The 19,324-nt window shown below is 43.2% G+C and overlaps 2 protein-coding genes across 4 annotated transcripts; one reads left to right on the plus strand and one right to left on the minus strand.

The window, feature by feature from the left end:
- On the plus strand, positions 6,639-10,807 carry LOC104747763 (diacylglycerol kinase 5-like). Of its 3 annotated transcripts, none has more exons than XM_010469453.2 (12): positions 6,639-6,945; positions 7,267-7,509; positions 7,597-7,725; positions 7,820-7,905; positions 8,010-8,136; positions 8,220-8,268; positions 8,552-8,634; positions 8,770-8,837; positions 9,232-9,306; positions 9,523-9,610; positions 9,719-9,835; positions 10,357-10,807. In XM_010469453.2, exons 1-12 carry the CDS (start codon positions 6,856-6,858, stop codon positions 10,684-10,686), a joined length of 1,485 nt encoding a protein of 494 aa, XP_010467755.1. In that variant the 5' UTR covers positions 6,639-6,855; the 3' UTR covers positions 10,687-10,807. The 3 variants fall into 3 exon arrangements, with proteins under 3 accessions (XP_010467755.1, XP_010467753.1, XP_010467754.1); XM_010469451.2 differs by lacking the exon at positions 6,639-6,945 and adding an exon at positions 10,186-10,260 and having other exon boundaries at positions 7,050-7,509; positions 9,719-9,760; XM_010469452.2 differs by lacking the exon at positions 6,639-6,945 and having other exon boundaries at positions 7,050-7,509.
- On the minus strand, positions 12,117-13,731 carry LOC104747764 (protein THYLAKOID FORMATION 1, chloroplastic). Its single transcript, XM_010469454.2, has 5 exons — positions 13,339-13,731; positions 12,891-13,161; positions 12,582-12,798; positions 12,372-12,487; positions 12,117-12,258 (listed from the first exon to the last, which is right to left on the minus strand). Exons 1-5 carry the CDS (start codon positions 13,529-13,531, stop codon positions 12,144-12,146), a joined length of 912 nt encoding a protein of 303 aa, XP_010467756.1. The 5' UTR covers positions 13,532-13,731; the 3' UTR covers positions 12,117-12,143.

Genomic DNA, 19,324 nt, shown 5'->3' on the forward strand with positions numbered 1-19,324 from the left:
TTAGCTATCGATTTCCTTAAAACAAATTGCCCCTCTTTAGGATCGCGGGACGCGGGCGTTACAAGTCTACCCCCCTTAAAATGAATTCGTCCTCGAATTCGGTGGGTTTAGTAATTCTCGATCTTTTGGTCGCTGTTTCCCGACCCTCTGGTCGATATGCTATGTGTTCGACGTTTTGAACAATCGCTCGATTCACGGGTGCATCGTGGCGAACACATTCCCGTTCCCAAGCATGCTTTCGGTCTTATCAGCGATTTCATTTCGTCCGAACACATAGCATAATCACATACGTCCCCACAGGATCGCGCATGCTCTGATAGCAACTTGAAAGACCCCAACCCGGACGTCCCAGTGTCCGCGGTCACGGCTTCCCCTCGGCCCTATTCCCGGCCGAATATCCTTTAACCCGTCCACTTAGCTTTGGCTCACGGCCTTGCTCTGTGGACCTTTATACGCAGCGGAATATAACTTTACCCTGACCATCCCTTGTGCTTAGCCATACAACCAACCAACCCCACTGGCTTTGCACATATTAGGGATGGGGACTTATAGTCCCTTCGGTTCACGGTGAACGGTTGCTCTATCGGCTTCCCATACCACTCGTGTCCGAAGCTTACCGGACATACCGTCCGTTGACCTATCGGTCATATCTTGGTACCCCGGTCGACTCGTCGGTCTTGGTGTCAGAGCCAGGTCCGATTAAACGATCCGACCCCATAATCGAATCGCCGATCCACGGACCGAGCCGATACTTTCGACTGACTCCTCGACCACCCGACTGATCCATCCGACCTACGGCTCGTATCGTCGATCCTTAGATCGCCCGATCCAACTAGCGATCGAATCACCAGTCGACCCTTGATCGATCCTTCCGTGGACGCAGATCGTCAATGACCATTCGATCGGTCCGACACTATGATTGAACCGTCGATCGTCCTGCGATCAGTCCGATTCCATGTCCGAACTGCCGCTAATCCTTCGATCGGCTCGACCCAATTGTCGACCCTTCGCTCGTATCATCGTACCGTTGATAGAGAGGTAGCGTGCGCATCAGTTCGGACGAGAATACTCGCCGAGCCGCACCCCCTTTTCTACTTCGGACTTGATGGACGATGGATGGACGATGATGTTCTGAGAGGCTGGGCGTCCATCCCTTATATAGGACGCCAATGGGTGTGTTCCATGAAAGGACACGCCCATTCCTCACCCCTTTTCGATGGGTCGCGTCTCTTTGAAGAGTCGCACCCTTTCCGGTGGTGACTGCTCACGCTACCGAGCTACCACACTCCTCCAGCTCGAGTGTCAGCTGACCGGACCACTCAGCTGGGTCAGCACCGGACCAGTTCACCGAGCTGAGTTGAGCTGATGGCCAGCTTTACCAGCTGACCTAGCTAGTGTACCAGCTGGTGTAGCTCAGCTCAGCTGAGCTAGCTAGTTCATCGAGCTTGTTCAGCTCGTTTAGCTCCTATTCCAGCTGATTGAGCTAGTAGCTTTGCTACTTAAGCTCATCTATCTATCATTTCCCTTAAAACAAATTGCCCCCCTTTAGGATCGCGGGACGCGGGGGCTACAGAGGCAATCCTTCCAACGGTTTGAAACGTCCTCATAGTTCTTGACCACAGTAATGTCCTCAACCTTCATACCTTCTTTGTCATCTCCTCCCATGGCGGTAAGAGTGACTAGGTAAACTTCATCTTCATCGCATGATCTTCCGATCCTTGCTGCCGATGCAAAATATACCGTCTTACTCGGGCTAATTCCATTAAAAACCAGAGGTGTCCCTCCTCCGTTTTCAAATATTACTCTGCTCCTGCTGCAATCTATATGGGCTTGGTGTTCCGATAACCAATCCATTCCCAAAATAGCATCGAACCTATCCAACGGCATCACTAGAGGATTTATCGGGAGGTTTGTATCCTGCAAGACTATCGACACTTCCCTGAACCATGTTCTTGTCTTCAAAGGCGGTTGATTACCAGCTGTGTAGACATTGATGTTCACCTCTTCCTCCTCACACAAGTCTCCAAACTTGTCAGCCACTTCGGGAGTCACAAAACTATTGGACGCTCTCGAATCGAACAGTACATGTGTGGGGTTACCACCAACAAGTAGTGTTCCTAAAACGCAAAGCACATACCACAATGCAATGCAATAACTAATCACACAAGCACACAAACACACAAACAATCACAAGGGAGTCAGAACCCGATCAAACCTGTTATAGGGCCCTTCGCGGCCTGCTGAGGTTTAGGTGGTTCTACTCCTAAAGCAAACACGTTTGCTGGGGTTGCTTGCTTCTTTGCTGGGGGTTCCTTCACTTGCTGCGCTGTCAGGGCATGGTTCACAGTTTGGGCATTCGGTTTGGCCGGCTTTGTTGGACATGAGGTCGCATAGTGTCCTAACTCGCCACAGTAGAAACATGTGACAGTTGACAGATTGGTATTCTTGGTTTCCTCAACGGTTGGGCAAGCTCGAGCAAAATGCCCAAGTTGACCGCACACATATCATCCCCTCGGATCCATGTTGCTCACAGTACGACCTCCTTGATTAACACTCATTTTAATTTTCCCACGGCCTGCACCCCAATTCCTTCCTGCTACTTGATTCACCTTCCGGGTGTTCACAATTTTATTCTGTTGTACAGGCTCCTTCTTTTTCTCCTGAGCCGTAATTGCATTTTCCATTTCGATAGCTTCCTCAACACTTACCGCTCTCTCTTCCACTTCCTCAACACTTACCGCTCTCTCTTCCACTTCCTCAACACTTCGGTATGTCACCGCGTGCAATCTTCCCTTTATCTCCGGCCTGAGTCCATTAAAGTATCTCCGGGCCTTTGCTAACTCATCATCGTTACCCTGATACAGGTATCTTCAAAGTCTTGTAAATATCCTTCCATAAGCCCGAACGCTCAACTCACCTTGTTCTAGTCCCAAGAACTGGTACTCCAGCCGGTCACGCGACTCCGGTGGAAAGTACTTTTGTTCAAACGCTCTTCGGAATATCTCCCACGTTATAGTCTGGAATCGGTAACGAGGAGTTACGGTCTCCCACCATGCACGAGCATCCTCTTCCAAGAAACTAACTGCAACGGTCACTTGAACTCCTCCGGGCATTTTGACATTTCTAGATTAGTTTCCAATTCTTTTATCCACGCGTCTGCTAACATTGTGTTTAGGTCTCCTTTAAACTTGCGCAGACCTAAGTTCCTCATCATTATCACCAATTTAAGAAAGTGATCGGATGGGTCTTCTGCTGATTGATGTGCTTGGTTCCGCTGCTGCTGGATCATGTGATTCAAAAGTTCTTGAATCATGTTAAGCGTCTGCTGGGTCTCGGGTACATTCGGCTCACTCGTCCTTCCTCCACGAACTTGGTCTTCCCTTGGCATGGTCTGATTTAGATTAGTAGGGTACCGACCAATCGGTGAGAATCCTGGCGGATAAACACTATCGGGCGTACTGTATCGAGTTGAACTCGATGGTGCGTACCTCGGCGTCATGCCAGGTACATCCCACTCTGGCATAAACATGTTTGGCTCAAATATATCTGGGAACGACTCTTCTCCTTGCGCATCACCAAAATGCGGACCCCATTCCTTCGGACCAAACTGCTCACTTGAAGCCCTCCCTGTGTCTGGCGAATAGTGCGTCGATCTAGTCCTTTTGGATCCTTGACGAGACATCTGCATCCACGACCAACAAAAAGGGTTTACTTAATCCCATCTATCCCTAAGTGATGAACGAACCGGATTATCCTAAGTGTCTATTGCGACCCTTTTTGACTCGATAAATCTTTGAAAACACGAGTAATATGTAGCATCAAAACCATGCTCTGATACCACCGTTGTAACGCCCCCGAACCGTACTATGACCACCAAGGCCATCGGACAGTCCCGGAACGCCACTAGGGAAACATTCACAAACGATCCGGCCGGGTGCAAGAACGAATCAAGCCCCTTGGCCAGTCCATCGGTGAGATTCCCGACCACATGACACACCCTTACGGCTTTGCAACCCTACAGGCGCGTCATGCGTTGAGCCGACTCGGACAAAGTCTATATCAGTACCACTCGTCCGAATGGAAAGAAATCCGATTACATTACTAAACAAAAGAGTTTAATACAAACGTTTTAACAAAAGGTTGAAGAGTTCTTGGACAAGGCCTAAGCCGAGGTTTGATCCAAAATAAAACATATTTGTAATTTTACAATAGACACAAAACAAATCTACTCCGAGTCCTATCTTCACCACGCCCGCTAGTTCCCTCTAGGGTTACCTGCAGCACCAAAAATTTATCATAAGTAATCTAAGATTACTTAGTGAGCTCAGGGTTCCTACAAGAAATAAATCCCGCTCCCAACCCCATCAACAAACAACATGCAAGCATAAATCTCAACATGCAAGCATAACCCAACATTAAACAAGCGTAGCAATCAACATGCAAGCGTGCTAACAATAACACAACATTCAGAGTTCACATGCGGAAGCTTAACCAACAACATGCAACTTGAAATAAAACAAGAGATTTAACAAGTTTTATTTTAAGTATTCGGCAAGCATCCCTTCCTCAACCTCTCACGAACATCCGCTTTGCAACCACATGGGCATACAATCGGACTTCACCCCAATGTCACACCATCGTGTCGACAGCCTCGGCCAGGGTAGCGAACCCAGTAACCTCCGAGCTCTTCGTAGCCAACCCTACAACACACGAACATGGGTTGCATGTCGCGGTTGCATGTGGTACGGATTGGAAGGATGTCAATACCAAGTTTCCATTCGCTTAGCCGGAATCCCTCACGGTCTAAAGACGTATTATAACCTCTCCAAAAACTCATACTTGAGTTCATATGGCTCTCAAGCTCATAAACTCACAAGTATCTCATCTCGTTACCACCCTTGTCACTAGAACATTTCGATCTAGCAACCGGTGTAACCTCACCACACATGCATTTAAACAAGAAAATCACGAAAGAAATTCAAGTAAATGCAACTAAATGCCTCATGCAAACCGCGCTCTAGATGGATGTCTTTAACTCTCCATCTAAGCCGGCAAAGTATGTGCCTGAACTCACTGTAAACCGTCGATGATCGGTCTCCCATGGTGAATCCCTTCTCGCGGCACACTCGGATCTTCTCTTTGGTTAGAATCAATTTCCTTACCGATTTAACCTTGTGGTCGATAGTCTTGTCTTGATCTTCTCTCCTTCTTCTTTTCTCTTCTTCTTCCTCAAACCCGCTCACTCTTTTTCTTCTTTCTCTCTTGCTCACTTTCTCTCTAAATTTTCTTCTCCTTACCCCTTCTTCACTTGTGCGAAAATGAGAGAGATGAGAGCTTATTTATAGAGTGGTTAGGCGGTGGAGGCAGCCAATGCATGTGGAGAGCTCACTCTTCATTAGTGGCTATTAGAGCATGCTTAAACACTTGGAGGGAATTTGAGCTTGCCACCTTGATTCCACTAAACTCTCTTCATTTCTTTAATTCCCACTAATCTCCACCAATGCCACTTGAATTAAATAATTTCTCCACTAAGCTCCACTCATCCCACTTGGATTAAATAATTCCTCCACTAAGCTCCACTAATCTCACTTGGATTAAATAATTCCTCCACTAACTTTTTCATGATTAAAATTATCATCCCACAAATTCTTCTTGACTTAGAAGATTTTTGGTGGAATCAGTTAATGCTCTCGGTCGACCGTTGATCAGCTCGCGATGACTATCGATCCGTCTCGGCAGCTCTCAGACAATACGCCTCGGATGATACGTTTCGGTACGTCCCAAATGTTACGGGTGACACGTCCCGGCCAACTCGGCCAATTTTCGATCCGTCCAAAATTTCTCGGACCTTTCTCCACTGATCTTTTTGTTTTCGTTATTGGCTCCCTTTCTGGGTCTTTTGATCTTGAGTTTTCATTTTGTAATTTACCTCTAGGCGAGGGTCATTACAAAAATACTTTTAAAGAAGTGCAATGTCTTGTGCGGTTTGAATGTAGAGATCTAGTCCAATGTATACCAAATCCCATGGCTAGATAATTAAGTCTGATTTAGGTCCTATAAAATGTACAAATAATGTTAGATCATCCGAATATCCATCGAATAGGAACTTTGGGGATTGTTGAGTCGGCTCATTGTCTTTCCAAACTTTGTTTCTGTTGTTAAGCATAATCAAGAGTCATAAGAGTGTTACTCCAAATCAAATAAACCGTTAGAATAAGATCATAATTCCTACTAGTAATGACTCAATAAATAAAAGTTAAAATCAATAAAAAGCGTCAAAATCATTGATGTAAACAGTGTAATAAGGTCTCAAGTCAACAAAATAGAAAGTAGCATGAGTATAGAATGGAACATCCTTCCCCCTAGACTTAAATCACACCTTCCTTGGTGGAAAAAGAAATAGCTGAGGATGGAAAAACATAAAGAAAAGTTATGTGGATGAGTGAAGGTTTAATATATTGTTAGTTTTTCTTCAAAATAAGAGTTAGTTTTTCTTCATTTAACCATTTGTTATTTTCTTTTCATCTCATTTTAACATAAGAACCAAGCTAAATACTCCCATTGAAAATAATAAATCATGACTGACTGAGTCCGCGTCAGAAAAAGGGGCCAACTGGTCCGCGGCCGCCGTGGCTGCTAAGAATCTCGCACGTGTGGAGCATTTCCTTGGGATGAATCTTTCTTCCGCTTCTGCTTCTACGTTTTGTTTTCTCTTATATATTTTAAAGGAAGAAAAGTATATTATAATTAGTTTAAAAGTTCACTTTCTCAGATCCCGATTCCTTTCCCTTGGAACTTGAATTTGAACAATCATCATCTTCTTCGTTCTTCTTCCACGCTCTCTCCAAAATCCAGATGGATAGATACAATACTTTATCAGATTTTCTCAAGGAGTTCTACATCCCTACGTACGTCCTGTCGCAGGAAGCAGAGGAGGAGGAGGAGGCTCTCCCCACCTTTCAACCACCTGCGAGCCCCGTCCTTGTCTTCATCAACTCCAAAAGCGGTGGTCAGTTGGGTGGCGAACTCATTCTCNCATATATATTATTTTAAAGGAAGAAAAGTATATTATAATTAGTTTAAAAGTTCACTTTCTCAGATCCCGATTCCTTTCCCTTGGAACTTGAATTTGAACAATCATCATCTTCTTCGTTCTTCTTTCACGCTCTCTCCAAAATCCAGATGGATAGATACAATACTTTATCAGATTTTCTCAAGGAGTTCTACATCCCTACGTACGTCCTGTTGCAGGAAGCGGAGGAGGAGGAGGAGGCTCTCCCCACCTTTCAACCACCTGCGAGCCCCGTCCTTGTCTTCATCAACTCCAAAAGCGGTGGTCAGTTGGGTGGCGAACTCATTCTCACCTACCGATCTCTTCTCAATCACAATCAGGTCTTTGATCTTGGCCAAGAGACTCCCGATAAAGTGCTCCGCAGAATCTATCTTAACCTGGAGAGGCTCAAGGATGATGACTTCGCTCGTAAAATTCGGGAGAAATTAAAAATCATTGTAATAATAATATTTTTTTTTTCTTTTTCATTAATTAAGCCAGAAACATCTCTTGTCATTCACCCCATCTTTATTATGTAATTTAAGGTTGCAGGAGGTGATGGCACTGCTGGCTGGCTCCTTGGGGTTGTATGTGACCTTAAACTATCGCACCCTCCTCCAATTGCCACTGTACCTTTGGGTACAGGAAATAACCTTCCCTTTGCTTTTGGATGGGTGGGTTACAACTTACACACTCCTCACTTCTTCCTCAGTTACTTTGGGCTGGCAATGTTTTTCAATACCTGCGCTTTGCATTGCTTTTCTACAGGGAAAGAAAAATCCAGGAACAGATAGGAATGCAGTGGAGTCGTTTTTGGATCAAGTGTTGAAGGCAAAAGAGATGAAGATTGACAAGTAATGTAACAACATCTATCAGTCTCTCTGTCTGTGTCCACAGTTTTAGCTAGTCTTTACTTTTGGTGAATAACTATAACTGCTGGATACATTTCTGCTTCAAGTTGGCACATACTTATGAGGATGAAAACTCCTAAAGAAGGTGGTTCTTGTGATCCTGTTGCACCTCTTGAGTTACCACATTCTCTGCATGCATTTCACCGTGTTTCTCCAACAGATGAACTTAATAAGGTAACCTACATGCTGTCCTTGTTTTTTTTTTCTTTCTTTTTTTGTTTTGTCTCTTATATAGAAGACACCCTTCGATTTCTCAGGAAGGCTGCCACACATTTCGTGGCGGATTCTGGAATTACTTTAGCCTCGGTGAGATATCTTTCCCCGCCCCCCATTGCTCCTCTGCTTCCTTCTAACTTTGGATTTCCAACAAGCCATAATAAATTAGCACTCTATCTAGGTTTTCCCTACGGAGTTTTGATCTTGCAGTGTCAGATGGTTGATGACCTAACAATCATAACTTATTGAATATCTATCTTATTATTTGGATTACAAACCGCCATGAAGTTATACGGTTGTTTGTATGGAAATTTAATCAACAAAACCAATTGATGATACCCACATGGCAGTGCTAACTATTGTGCTTATGCAGGAATGGATGCTCAGATATCTTATGCGTTTCATTCTGAGAGGAAGCTGCACCCTGAAAAGTTTAAGAATCAGCTGGTTAATCAGGTACCTTGTTCTTTTGAATTTTGACCTTTTGGATTACACCTTCTCTTTTTATACTCCTTCCTTCTCTGGGAGCTATATACTTAACAAAGAATAAATATGTTGCATTGGCTTCACACTCCCTTCTCACAATGCCAGAGTACGTATGTGAAGCTTGGTTGCACGCAAGGATGGTTTTGTGCCTCTCTTTTCCACCCTGCTTCACGGTGAGTAATATGTCGACATACTTTTTGTTTCGCTGTTTTCTGTTTCTGAGTTTCAGTTATTCACATTTTTATTGGTTTCTAAAGTAAAGGATTCTTGGACATGAATGATTATATTGCTCTCCAACACTACTGCCTTAAAGTCTTCTAGTATACTGTTATAGTGTCAGTAATTGGAATTCTGGTGCCCATGATTCTTTTCAGCATATATGTTCATTTTTTGCTTGGGTCTCATTGTGTGCTAACCAATATAGAAACATGTAATTTTTATGCTGGTTTTATATTTTCGGTTAAGTTGTCCACATTTCCAGTCTTTTGGTTGTAATTTAATTTCTGTCTATATATGATTTTGCTCTCTTGCGCATCATTAAGGAAAACTATATGGGTTCCCCTGCAGGAATATAGCTCAACTTGCGAAGGTTAATATTGCAACTAGAAATGGCCACTGGCACGACCTTCACATACCACATAGGTAATTTTTATTCATCCAGTGTCTATGGTCCTGAGGGATCACTAGATTCAGTCCAGGATTACATGTTGGATAGTTGGGGATTTTTCTGTGTGGGACCTTTAACTATATTTGGTTACATCTCAAGTATACCAAAGCAATGCCCTTCTCTCTTGCAATACGCTGTTCATGCTGGAATATAAACTAGTCCAATCCCGACATTTGTTTCTGCTCTTTTAGCATCAGGTCAATTGTATGTCTGAATCTGCCCAGCTTTTCTGGAGGATTAAATCCTTGGGGCACACCTAATCCCAGGAAACAACGCGATGTAGGTCTTAAAAACTCTTGATATTGCCTGAGTGCTACACATAAGTTTATGTATCTATCTTCTCCATGGTAAATATAATATGCATGTTTCTTTGTTCTGACACAACAGAGAGGCTTGACTCCACCATTTGTAGATGATGGCCTCATTGAGGTTGTTGGGTTTAGAAATGCTTGGCATGGTCTTGTTCTTCTTGCTCCAAATGGAAATGGGACACGACTTGCCCAGGTAAGAGTTTTACAAATTAAAAGTAATAAGGACACACACACCACACATAGAGAATGATGATGATTGAGTTCATACAAATGATAACTTCTGTGGCTAGGCAAATCGCATTCGCTTCGAATTTCACAAAGGTGCAACCGACCATACATTCATGAGGATGGATGGGGAGCCCTGGAAACAGCCACTGCCACTGGATGATGAAACTGTGATGGTAGAGATTTCACATCTTGGCCAAGTGAACATGCTTGCAACTCATGACTGCCGGTCCAGAAGCGTGTTTGACCCTTTAACACCCCGCCATCAGGATGGTGCGGAAGAGTATGATGATTATGAAGACGAATCAGNTCATTGAGGTTGTTGGGTTTAGAAATGCTTGGCATGGTCTTGTTCTTCTTGCTCCAAATGGACATGGGACACGACTTGCCCAGGTAAGAGTTTTACAAGTTAAAAGTAACAAGGACACACACACACCACACATAGAGAATGATGATTGAGTTCATACAAATGATAACTTCTGTGGCTAGGCAAATCGCATTCGCTTCGAATTTCACAAAGGTGCAACCGACCATACATTCATGAGGATGGATGGGGAGCCCTGGAAACAGCCACTGCCACTGGATGATGAAACTGTGATGGTAGAGATTTCACATCTTGGCCAAGTGAACATGCTTGCAACTCATGACTGCCGGTCCAGAAGCGTGTTTGACCCTTTAACACCCCGCCATCAGGATGGTGCGGAAGAGTATGATGATTATGAAGACGAATCAGTGGCTGAAGGCGAGGAATTTAGAAAATTTGGTGCTGCGGATACCTTCAAGATTCCTGATGAGGTTGATATTTCTCAACTTAGTTAGACAGTTAACCATTTTCAATATTTCACTGTTGATTCTATGCATTTTCAGTATTTCTTTCCATTTTTTTTGTTCGTTCACGCTTAATATAATGGCCGAGATAATGGATCTGGATTTATAGCAACGCCGTTTTTCCCTTCTGTGTAACACGCATGTACTGCAGCAGTTAGCAGGACAGTGCAAAGCCGCCAAAGGCGAAACTGTTAGATGTTCCAACTGAGGAGTCTCTGTTGCAACTCCTTAACATAGGATCTGACCTTTTCTTATAGGGAAAACACAGTAATGAAAAAGGCAGGGCATCAAGGAGGAGGAAGTCAAATGTTAATGGTTGGTCACATTTTCTGTGAAGGCAGCACCTAAATCTTAAACAAGCTTGTCATATACAAAGTAACAGGCTAACAGCACAACACTAATCTTTTCAATATATAAAGGACAATTTTTGGGTTCACCCCAGAACCTCTCTTATTCACCCCCACTTAATTAAGAAAACAAATTATTAATTAAAGATACAAAATCTGTATATCATTCAATTTTAAAGTTATTAATTCTAAACATTATATTATAGTTTTAAATTATAATATGTAAATCTAAATTACTTTTTTTATAAACCCAAACCGACATATAATTTTGTTAAATTGCGTAATTAACCCTAATCATTCTTTTATAAATCCAAATTGAAATACAATTTTGTTTAATTGTAAAATATAAACCCTAACCAGTCTTTTATAAACCCAAACCGACATATAATTTTCTTTAATTTTAAAATCTAAACTCTAACCACTCTTTTATAAACCCAAACCGACATATAAATTTGTTTGATTGTAAAAAATCTAAACTCTAACCACTCTTTTGTAAACCCAAACCGACATATAATTTTGTTTAATTATAAAATCTAAATCTTAAACACTATTTTGTAAACTCAAACTGACAAATAATTTCGTTTAGATAATAGTAAAATCTAAACCCTAATTACTCCTTTGTAAACCCAAACCGACATATAATTTTGTTTAATTGTAAAATCTACACTCTAATCATTCTTTTATAAACCCAAACTAACATTATTTCCTTATTAAAAAATCTACAGAATTTGTTTCATCTTTTTATTTTTATTTTAATTTATTTTATAAATATGATATGACATGACGTATTGTTTCCTTAATTTGTTTTATCTTTTTATTTTTATTTTAATTTATTTTATAAATATGATATGACATAACGTTTTGTTGTATTTTAATTGGTTAATTAAATGGAGTTCACCCCAAAAAAATTTCATATATAATTACCACATGGAATAACAATATGAAACTCATGTAACCGAAAGGAAAGGCAAACATATTCACGTCTGAAATGTTATTAGAAATGAGCAGATTTTATATATATTGGGCAGNTATATATATATATATATATTCGGCAGAGTTGTTGCTAAAAACAAAACAAAAAAACGGAACAATTTGATTATTTTACGCTTTCCATTCAGCTAAGAAAGATGGGTTATACAGAGTATCTCCGAGACACTTGGAGATTGTTTCATTAGTCTTCTGGGATTCGGCTCTTTCCCCTTGCTTCTTCTTCTCCCTGTGTAACCAAAAGTACAAATATCCGAGTTAGGGTCTTTGACATCGTGCAATAAGCACCGTATATTCTAAAATTAGTGTAGATAGATAGGATTCAGCATCAGTATCCAGTACCTTTCGACGTACTCCTTAAGCAATTCCTTGGCTTGGACAAGCTTTGACAGCAGGTTACGATACACATCCAGGTCCCGATCCACGCTTTTCTTGTTGATATTTAGGGATGTACAAAGCTGTTCCATGAGACACTGACAAGGATCAAAATTACCTCTAGGAAAAATGTGAGATGTGAGAGTTGCACATTGCCGGGGAACAAAATGGAATCACCTTGTCCAACACAGTAGGATCAGTGGCACTGGCAAGCTCAAGCAAACGAAAGAGCCCAACAGCGAAGAACCTGCTGTAACTGAAACCCTCCTTACTCCCAGCTCTTCCTGCAATGTCCTTCAGAAGTGATTCAACTTCTCCTTCCTTAGAGGAAAAGTCAACAAGGGAAGCAGAAGTCTGACTTCGTGCCCATTCCTCCATCTTCTGCGCATCAATTCTGAAAGAAGAGGGACGAAAACTTGAACAAGAAAGAAGAAAGAGAGAATTGGACAAGGAGAAGATGGAAGGGAAGGCAGAGAGCAAGCTAACCGGTATTGCTTAGGATCCTCATTCAAGGCTTGGATGTAAGCTTTAAAAATGGCATCTCGATCCTGATCGCTCGGATATCCATCCATGAGCTGATCATATACAGTGACAAAGCCAAGTGCAAAAACAGGATCATAACGATAAGTCCTCTTATACCTCATCAAATGCTGCTGTACAATGAGCTCCTGCAAAACCGTGTTGTAGATACTCGGGATGGGTCGCTTGTAAGCTTTTAGGAAATTCGACTTTGTCTCTGATACAGGAGGCACATCATCTGACAAGAAAAAAAAACAATCCACCACAAACATTTTTCAGACTAAAGCTAGTAATGTATGAGCAAAAAAGTGAAACCTGTATAGGAAGAGCAAGAGCAAATGCGAAGCTTGATTAATTTCAAGCAGATGAGAGAGAGAGAGAGAGAGAGAGAGAGAGAGAGAGAGAGAGAATTCACCGGCGGCGGTAACACTGGACATGCAGTGGATAGGAGGAGATCTGGAAGTGGAACGGTAAGTCAAAGAGTGGCGAGAAAACTTGGTACAGATGCGAATTGCGGAGGCCAGAGGACGAGAAGGCGCGAAGTTGGGGATCTTGTCCGATTGTCCCAACGCTGGGAAGGAAAGAGAAGAGATTGCAGTTGCAGCCATTTGGGGGAAATTGAAAGAGAGAAAGAAGAAGAGTTTGTTTGTTGGGAGGGAAGAGTTTCTTGCTTTTGGCCTTAAATCAATAAAAAATCTCTCTCTTTCTCAAGTGATAGTAGCCATTGGAAGGATGATGATGGCTCTCCTCTCCTCTCCTCTCGTAGTTGAATCTTCCTGATTTTGGGACTTCTGGAGTGGCTTGGCTTATCCAACTCCACGAGTTGTCTGTCGGTAATATGACACGTGTCCACGTTAGGCCTAGGCCCATTTACTTTGCATTTTTGCTAAAGCCTGGTCAAAGCCCATAAATTAATGCAGGATGTCCCCTTCTCACTCTCTCTCTTTCATCAATTGTACAACAAAGTCGTTTATTCGTCCGAATTCAACTTTATTCTTATTAGTACACTGATCTTCTCACTCTTTTTCAATGGTAAGAGTCAAGATGAAATAGAAAGAAAAAAAAGCACCATAGATTTTGTTTTATATATGAAAATGCTAATGGTTCACCCCCATTTTTAAGATCCACATATATTCACCGATATAAAAAAAAACGATGTCGGCAATGGAATCAAAACGTCGGGAATTAATGAAAAAAAAAAACTCAAGCAAGCCATACAACATATTCTAACAAGTGAAGGTGAAAAAGCTTCTAAACAGTATCAGACAAAGAGTTTTGTGGGGCGTCATGATCGTCCTTGTGATTAGAAATTGGCAAGTGGTAATCATCCCACAGAGGGCTTCCAGGTGCCCATTCTTCTGGAATTGCTTTGAACCATGCCTCGGTCCACCCCGCCATCACTCACCCCTACCACTGCCTATGACAGCGCCCGAATCATCCTCTCTTTTCTCGCCTGCCTCTTCACTAGCAGTCCCCGCCATCTCGCATCTTTTCTAAATTCTAATGCACCGGAGTTGACTCTTGTTTATTGAGAAACAACTCTAGGAAATTGAGCCTGGCGGTCTCACCCCTCAACTTGAAGGCCTCGCGGTCGTAGGCCATAGCGGCTTCCTCTGTCGTATCGAAGGCCTCAACTTGTAATGGGATATTATTCGCTCTGAAATCATATCCCACATATCACGATACAGAGTTCATTAGTTTCCATATTCTGCATTGTATATTCTCTGCAAATCTCTGTTGTTATTACTACTTGCTGGCTACGCTTATGTATTGATATATATATCTGTACTCATACACAAAGATGAATAACACACAAACATTTATCTCCTTCCTCTGTTATTACATGGTATCAGAGCCTGAACCATTTTCTAAACGACAATGAGTCACACTGCTGGTGATTCCGATCTCAATCCACTGAACCCGACCTCGACAATTCCGGCCACCACGACCGTGGAAGTTCGCCGCACGATCTCCCCGTATGACTTGACAGCCGCCGACAATCCCGGTGCTGTCATTTCTCATCCGTTATTGAAAGGTACGAACTATGACGAATGGACCCGTGGGATGAAGACAGCTCTGGCTTCACGCAAGAAGTTTGGCTTCTTAGATGGCTCAATTCCTCGTCCCGCTGAAGGATCTCCTGACCTCGACGATTGGTGGACTATCCAAGCCTTGCTAGTCTCGTGGATACGTATGACAGTGGAGCCGTCTCTTTGTTCCAACATTTCACACCGCGATGTTGCGAAAGATTTATGGGATCATCTGAAGAAATGCTTTTCCGTCACTAACGGTCCCCGCATTCAACAGCTCAAGGTCAAACTCGCATGTTGCAAACAGAGGGGGCTTGCTATTGAAGCTTACTACGGGAAGCTGAACCGTATTTGGGATAGCATGGCTACTCACCGTCCTTTACGTGTTTGCCATTGTGGCAAGTGTGAATGTCACTTGAACTCTCTTCAAGAACAAGATCGGGAGGAGGATAAAGTCCATGACTTCTTGTCAGGTCTCGATGAGTCGTTCCATACGGTGAGGTCCACTTTGGTCTCCCGCATTCCCATTCAGCCCATGGAGGAGGTTTACAATGCTGCTCGTCAGGAAGGAGACCTCCGCAACAATGTTATGAAGCCTGAAGCGGTCTCTGACGTCTCTGCTTTTGCTGTTCAACAACACCGACCGCGTCACCAATCCACGGTCCGAACTGATACCACTACGCCTGTCTGTAAACACTGCAATCATGAAGGGCACTCTTCTGATAGCTGTTTTGTGGTTGTGGGTTACCCTGATTGGTGGGGTGATCGTCCCTGCAGCCGTACGATGCAAGCCAAGGGTCGTGGTAGTAGTGGTGCTCTCTCTTCTGCTTGTCGCGGTCGCTTGACGAGCTATGCGAATGTGGTTGATGTTCCACCAGTTCCATCTTCGTCACAAGCCAACTATGTTATCACGGAGAAAGACCGTGACGGTGTTAGCGGTTTAAGTGACATCCAGTGGCAAAATCTTTTGAAGCTGCTCAATGGTCGATCCACTAATGGGGCTAGTTCTAGCAACGAACACCAGTCTGGTAAGTTGTCATCTCCTTCTTGGATATTAGATACAGGCGCTTCTCATCATTTGACCAACAACTTTGATATTCTTACAAACGTAAGAACTATGGAACCAATGTTATTTTAGCTGATGGTCGTGAACGGGTCTCGTGCCAAGTAGGCACTGTTTTGTTGGGATCTCATCTGTCTTTGAAGTCGATATTTTATGTTACAGAGTTACAATCGGATCTCATCTCTCTAGACCAGTTAATGGATGAAAATAAGTGTATTGCACAATTGGCTGATCAGTTCCTTGTCATTCAGGACCGCGGTTTGAGGATGATAATTGGTGCGGGTAAGAGAGACGGTGGAACCTTCCGTTTTTGCAGAACAGAGTCAGTCGCACAAGTCACAACGCAAGAGACAAAGGATTACACGCTGTGGCATCAACGGTTGGGTCATCCGTCTGCAAAAGTAGTTGGTTCACTTCCGCATGTTTCTGCTTCTGTTGATTCTGCTATTTCCAATAAGGCGTGTGATGTCTGTTTCCGCGCCAAACAAACACGTTCTTGTTTCCCAATCAGTAATAATAAAACAACATCTGTTTTTGAGCTTATTCACTGTGATATTTGGGGTCCTTACCGCACTGCATCATCCTCCGGTGCTCGTTACTTTCTTACTGTTGTTGATAATTACTCTCGTAGTGTTTGGATATATCTTCAACGTACTAAAACTGAAACTGCTGACAATCTCAAAGGTCTTATCTCCATGGCCGCAAGACAATTTCAAACACAAGTGAAACGGGTACGAACCAACAACGGAACTGAGTTCACAAGTCTTAGTGCCTACTTTCGCAGCCAGGGAATACTACATGAGACTTCTTGTGTTGATACTCCTCAACAGAACGCAAGAGTCGAGAGGAAACATCGACACATTTTAAATGTTGCAAGAGCGTTGAGGTTCCAAGCACACTTGCCTATCACATTTTGGGGAGAGTGCATCTTGACAGCCGGCTATTTGATCAACCGCACTCCTAGTTCTGTTCTCAATGGTGTCACTCCTTATGAGAAGTTACATGGGTCTCCACCTACGTACGATCACCTAAAAGTTTTCGGCAGTCTTTGTTATGCCCATAACCATCGACATCAAGGTGACAAATTTGCATCAAGGAGTCGGAAATGCATTTTTGTGGGATATCCATATGGTAAGAAGGCCTGGAGATTCTATGATCTTGATGCAAATCAATTTTTTCTTTTACGGGATGTTAAATTTTGTGAAACAGAATTCCCGTATGATCACTCTGTTTCTCCCAACAGCGAACTCGAAGAAGATGAAGAAAACATTCTATGGGCCTCTTATTCACTAGGCCCAATAGAGGATGAAGGTGATAGGCCCAACGGTCCAGCTCTATCCTTGGGTCCATCTTTTCCGCTTAATCAATCCAACGACAACCCCGATCCTGAACCAACATCGCCATCGTCGCCGGCCTCTGATCGCAGCTCTCCTGTTCGTGATGGTGCCTCCACCTCGCCATCCGTACTCACACCAACACCGACCACAAATGACTCTCCCACACCATCTCCAACCTCGCGTTCGGGGTCTTCATCTTCTCCGTCCGTGGTTCTCCCTGTTCTGAATCCGGATCCTGTCCCTCTCCGTCGTGGTGAGCGCCAACGAACTCTTCCGGCTAAATTACAGGATTACCAGATCAATACAGCACAAATGCGGTTGTTAGGTACTTCAAAATCCCTCTACCCCTTTCATAATATGTGAATTGTGCTCGCTTTTCCGAACCGCATCGTGCCTTTTTGGTTGCTATCACCACCGTTGTTGAATCGACAAGTTATAAACAAGCTCTTCAGCGCCAAGTTTGGAAACAGGCAATGCGGTCTGAAATTGAAGCTTTAGAGGCAAATCAGACTTGGACGATTGAGGATTTACCTCCTGGGAAGAAAGCCATTGGTTCTAAATGGGTTTACAAGATAAAACATAATGCAGATGGAACCATTGAACGTTACAAGGCACGTCTGGTGGCTCTCGGTAATCGTCAAAAAAAAGGAATAGACTATGGCGAAACTTTCGCACCTGTTGCGCGAATGCAAACAGTACGCATGTTTCTCGAAGTCGCTACAGGAAATAACTGGCTGGTTCATCAGATGGATCTCCACAACGCCTTCTTACATGGCGATCTTCAAGAAGAAGTGTACATGAAGCTTCCTCCAGGATATTTAGAGGCTGATAGCAACAAGGTTTATCGTTTGCATAAATCGTTATATGGTCTTAAGCAAGCACCCCGCTGCTGGTTTGCTAAGCTGACCACCGCCTTGCGAGAATATGGTTTTGTTCAGTCTTTATCCGATTACTCGTTATTTGTTTTTGATAAAGGGGGAATCCGAATTCATCTACTGATATATGTTGACGATATGATAGTCTCTAGCAACTCCATTGAAGCTCTCACTGTGTTCAAAGGCTATCTTGCTACCTGTTTCAAGATGAAAGACTTAGGAGCTCTGAAATATTTCTTGGGTATTGAGGTCTCTCGCAGTTCACGCGGTTTTTATCTAAGTCAATGTAAATATGCTCTTCAGCTTGTCACCGATGCTGGTTTGCTTGGATGCAAACCCGACACTTTTCCACTCGAACAGAATCACAAGCTCGCCGTCTCCACTTCTCCTTTTCTGTTTGAACCAGAGCAATACCGTCGCTTGATTGGTCGTCTCATTTACTTGGCTGCAACTCGACCAGACTTGGCTTATTCAGTTCAATTCCTTGCCCAGTTAATGAAAACACCTCGAGAGGATCATTGGGAAGCTGCTATAAGGGTTGTTCGATACTTAAAAGGCAATCCTGGTCAGGGAATCTTGTTAAAGGCACAGTCAAATTTTCAAATCACTAGATGGTGTGATTCGGATTATTCTGGTTGTCGCCTAACACGACGGTCTGTTTCAGATTATTTCATTCAGGTTGGCACATCTCCTGTCTCATGGAAAACAAAGAAGCAGAAAATAGTGAGTATGTCTTCCGCTGAAGCTGAATACCAAGCAATGGCTTATATCACCAAGGAACTCATTTGGCTCAAGCATGTTTTGCATGATCTTGGGGTTTCACATCCCCAACCAATGCGTCTTCATTGTGATAGCCAGTCCGCTATTCATATTGCGACGAACCCGGTGTTTCACGAGCGTACAAAGCACATTGAAAACGTCTGTCATTTTGTCCGTGACGAGATTCAGTCTCGCAATATTCAACTAGTTCATGTTCAAAGCAATGCACAGTTAGCAGACATCTTCACCAAACCTCTCGGCCGATCAAGTTTTGAAACATTTTGTGGGAATCTGGGCATTCTTGATCTGCATGCTCCAGCTTGAGGGGGGGGGGGGG

The sequence above is a fragment of the Camelina sativa genome, chromosome 15, assembly GCF_000633955.1.
Source record: "Camelina sativa cultivar DH55 chromosome 15, Cs, whole genome shotgun sequence".
NCBI lineage: Eukaryota > Viridiplantae > Streptophyta > Magnoliopsida > Brassicales > Brassicaceae > Camelina > Camelina sativa.

Coding starts and splice junctions, on each gene's coding strand:
- LOC104747763 (XM_010469453.2), top strand. CDS start 6,856: ATGGATAGATACAATACTTTATCAGATTTTCTCAAGGAGTTCTACATC. Junction 8,137..8,219: donor CAACAGATGAACTTAATAAG/GTAACCTACATG, acceptor TCGATTTCTCAG/GAAGGCTGCCACACATTTCG. Junction 8,269..8,551: donor CTGGAATTACTTTAGCCTCG/GTGAGATATCTT, acceptor GTGCTTATGCAG/GAATGGATGCTCAGATATCT.
- LOC104747764 (XM_010469454.2), bottom strand. CDS start 13,531: ATGGCTGCAACTGCAATCTCTTCTCTTTCCTTCCCAGCGTTGGGACAA. Junction 13,162..13,338: donor GTCCAGTGTTACCGCCGCCG/GTGAATTCTCTC, acceptor TTTTCTTGTCAG/ATGATGTGCCTCCTGTATCA. Junction 12,488..12,581: donor ATCCTACTGTGTTGGACAAG/GTGATTCCATTT, acceptor CTCATGGAACAG/CTTTGTACATCCCTAAATAT.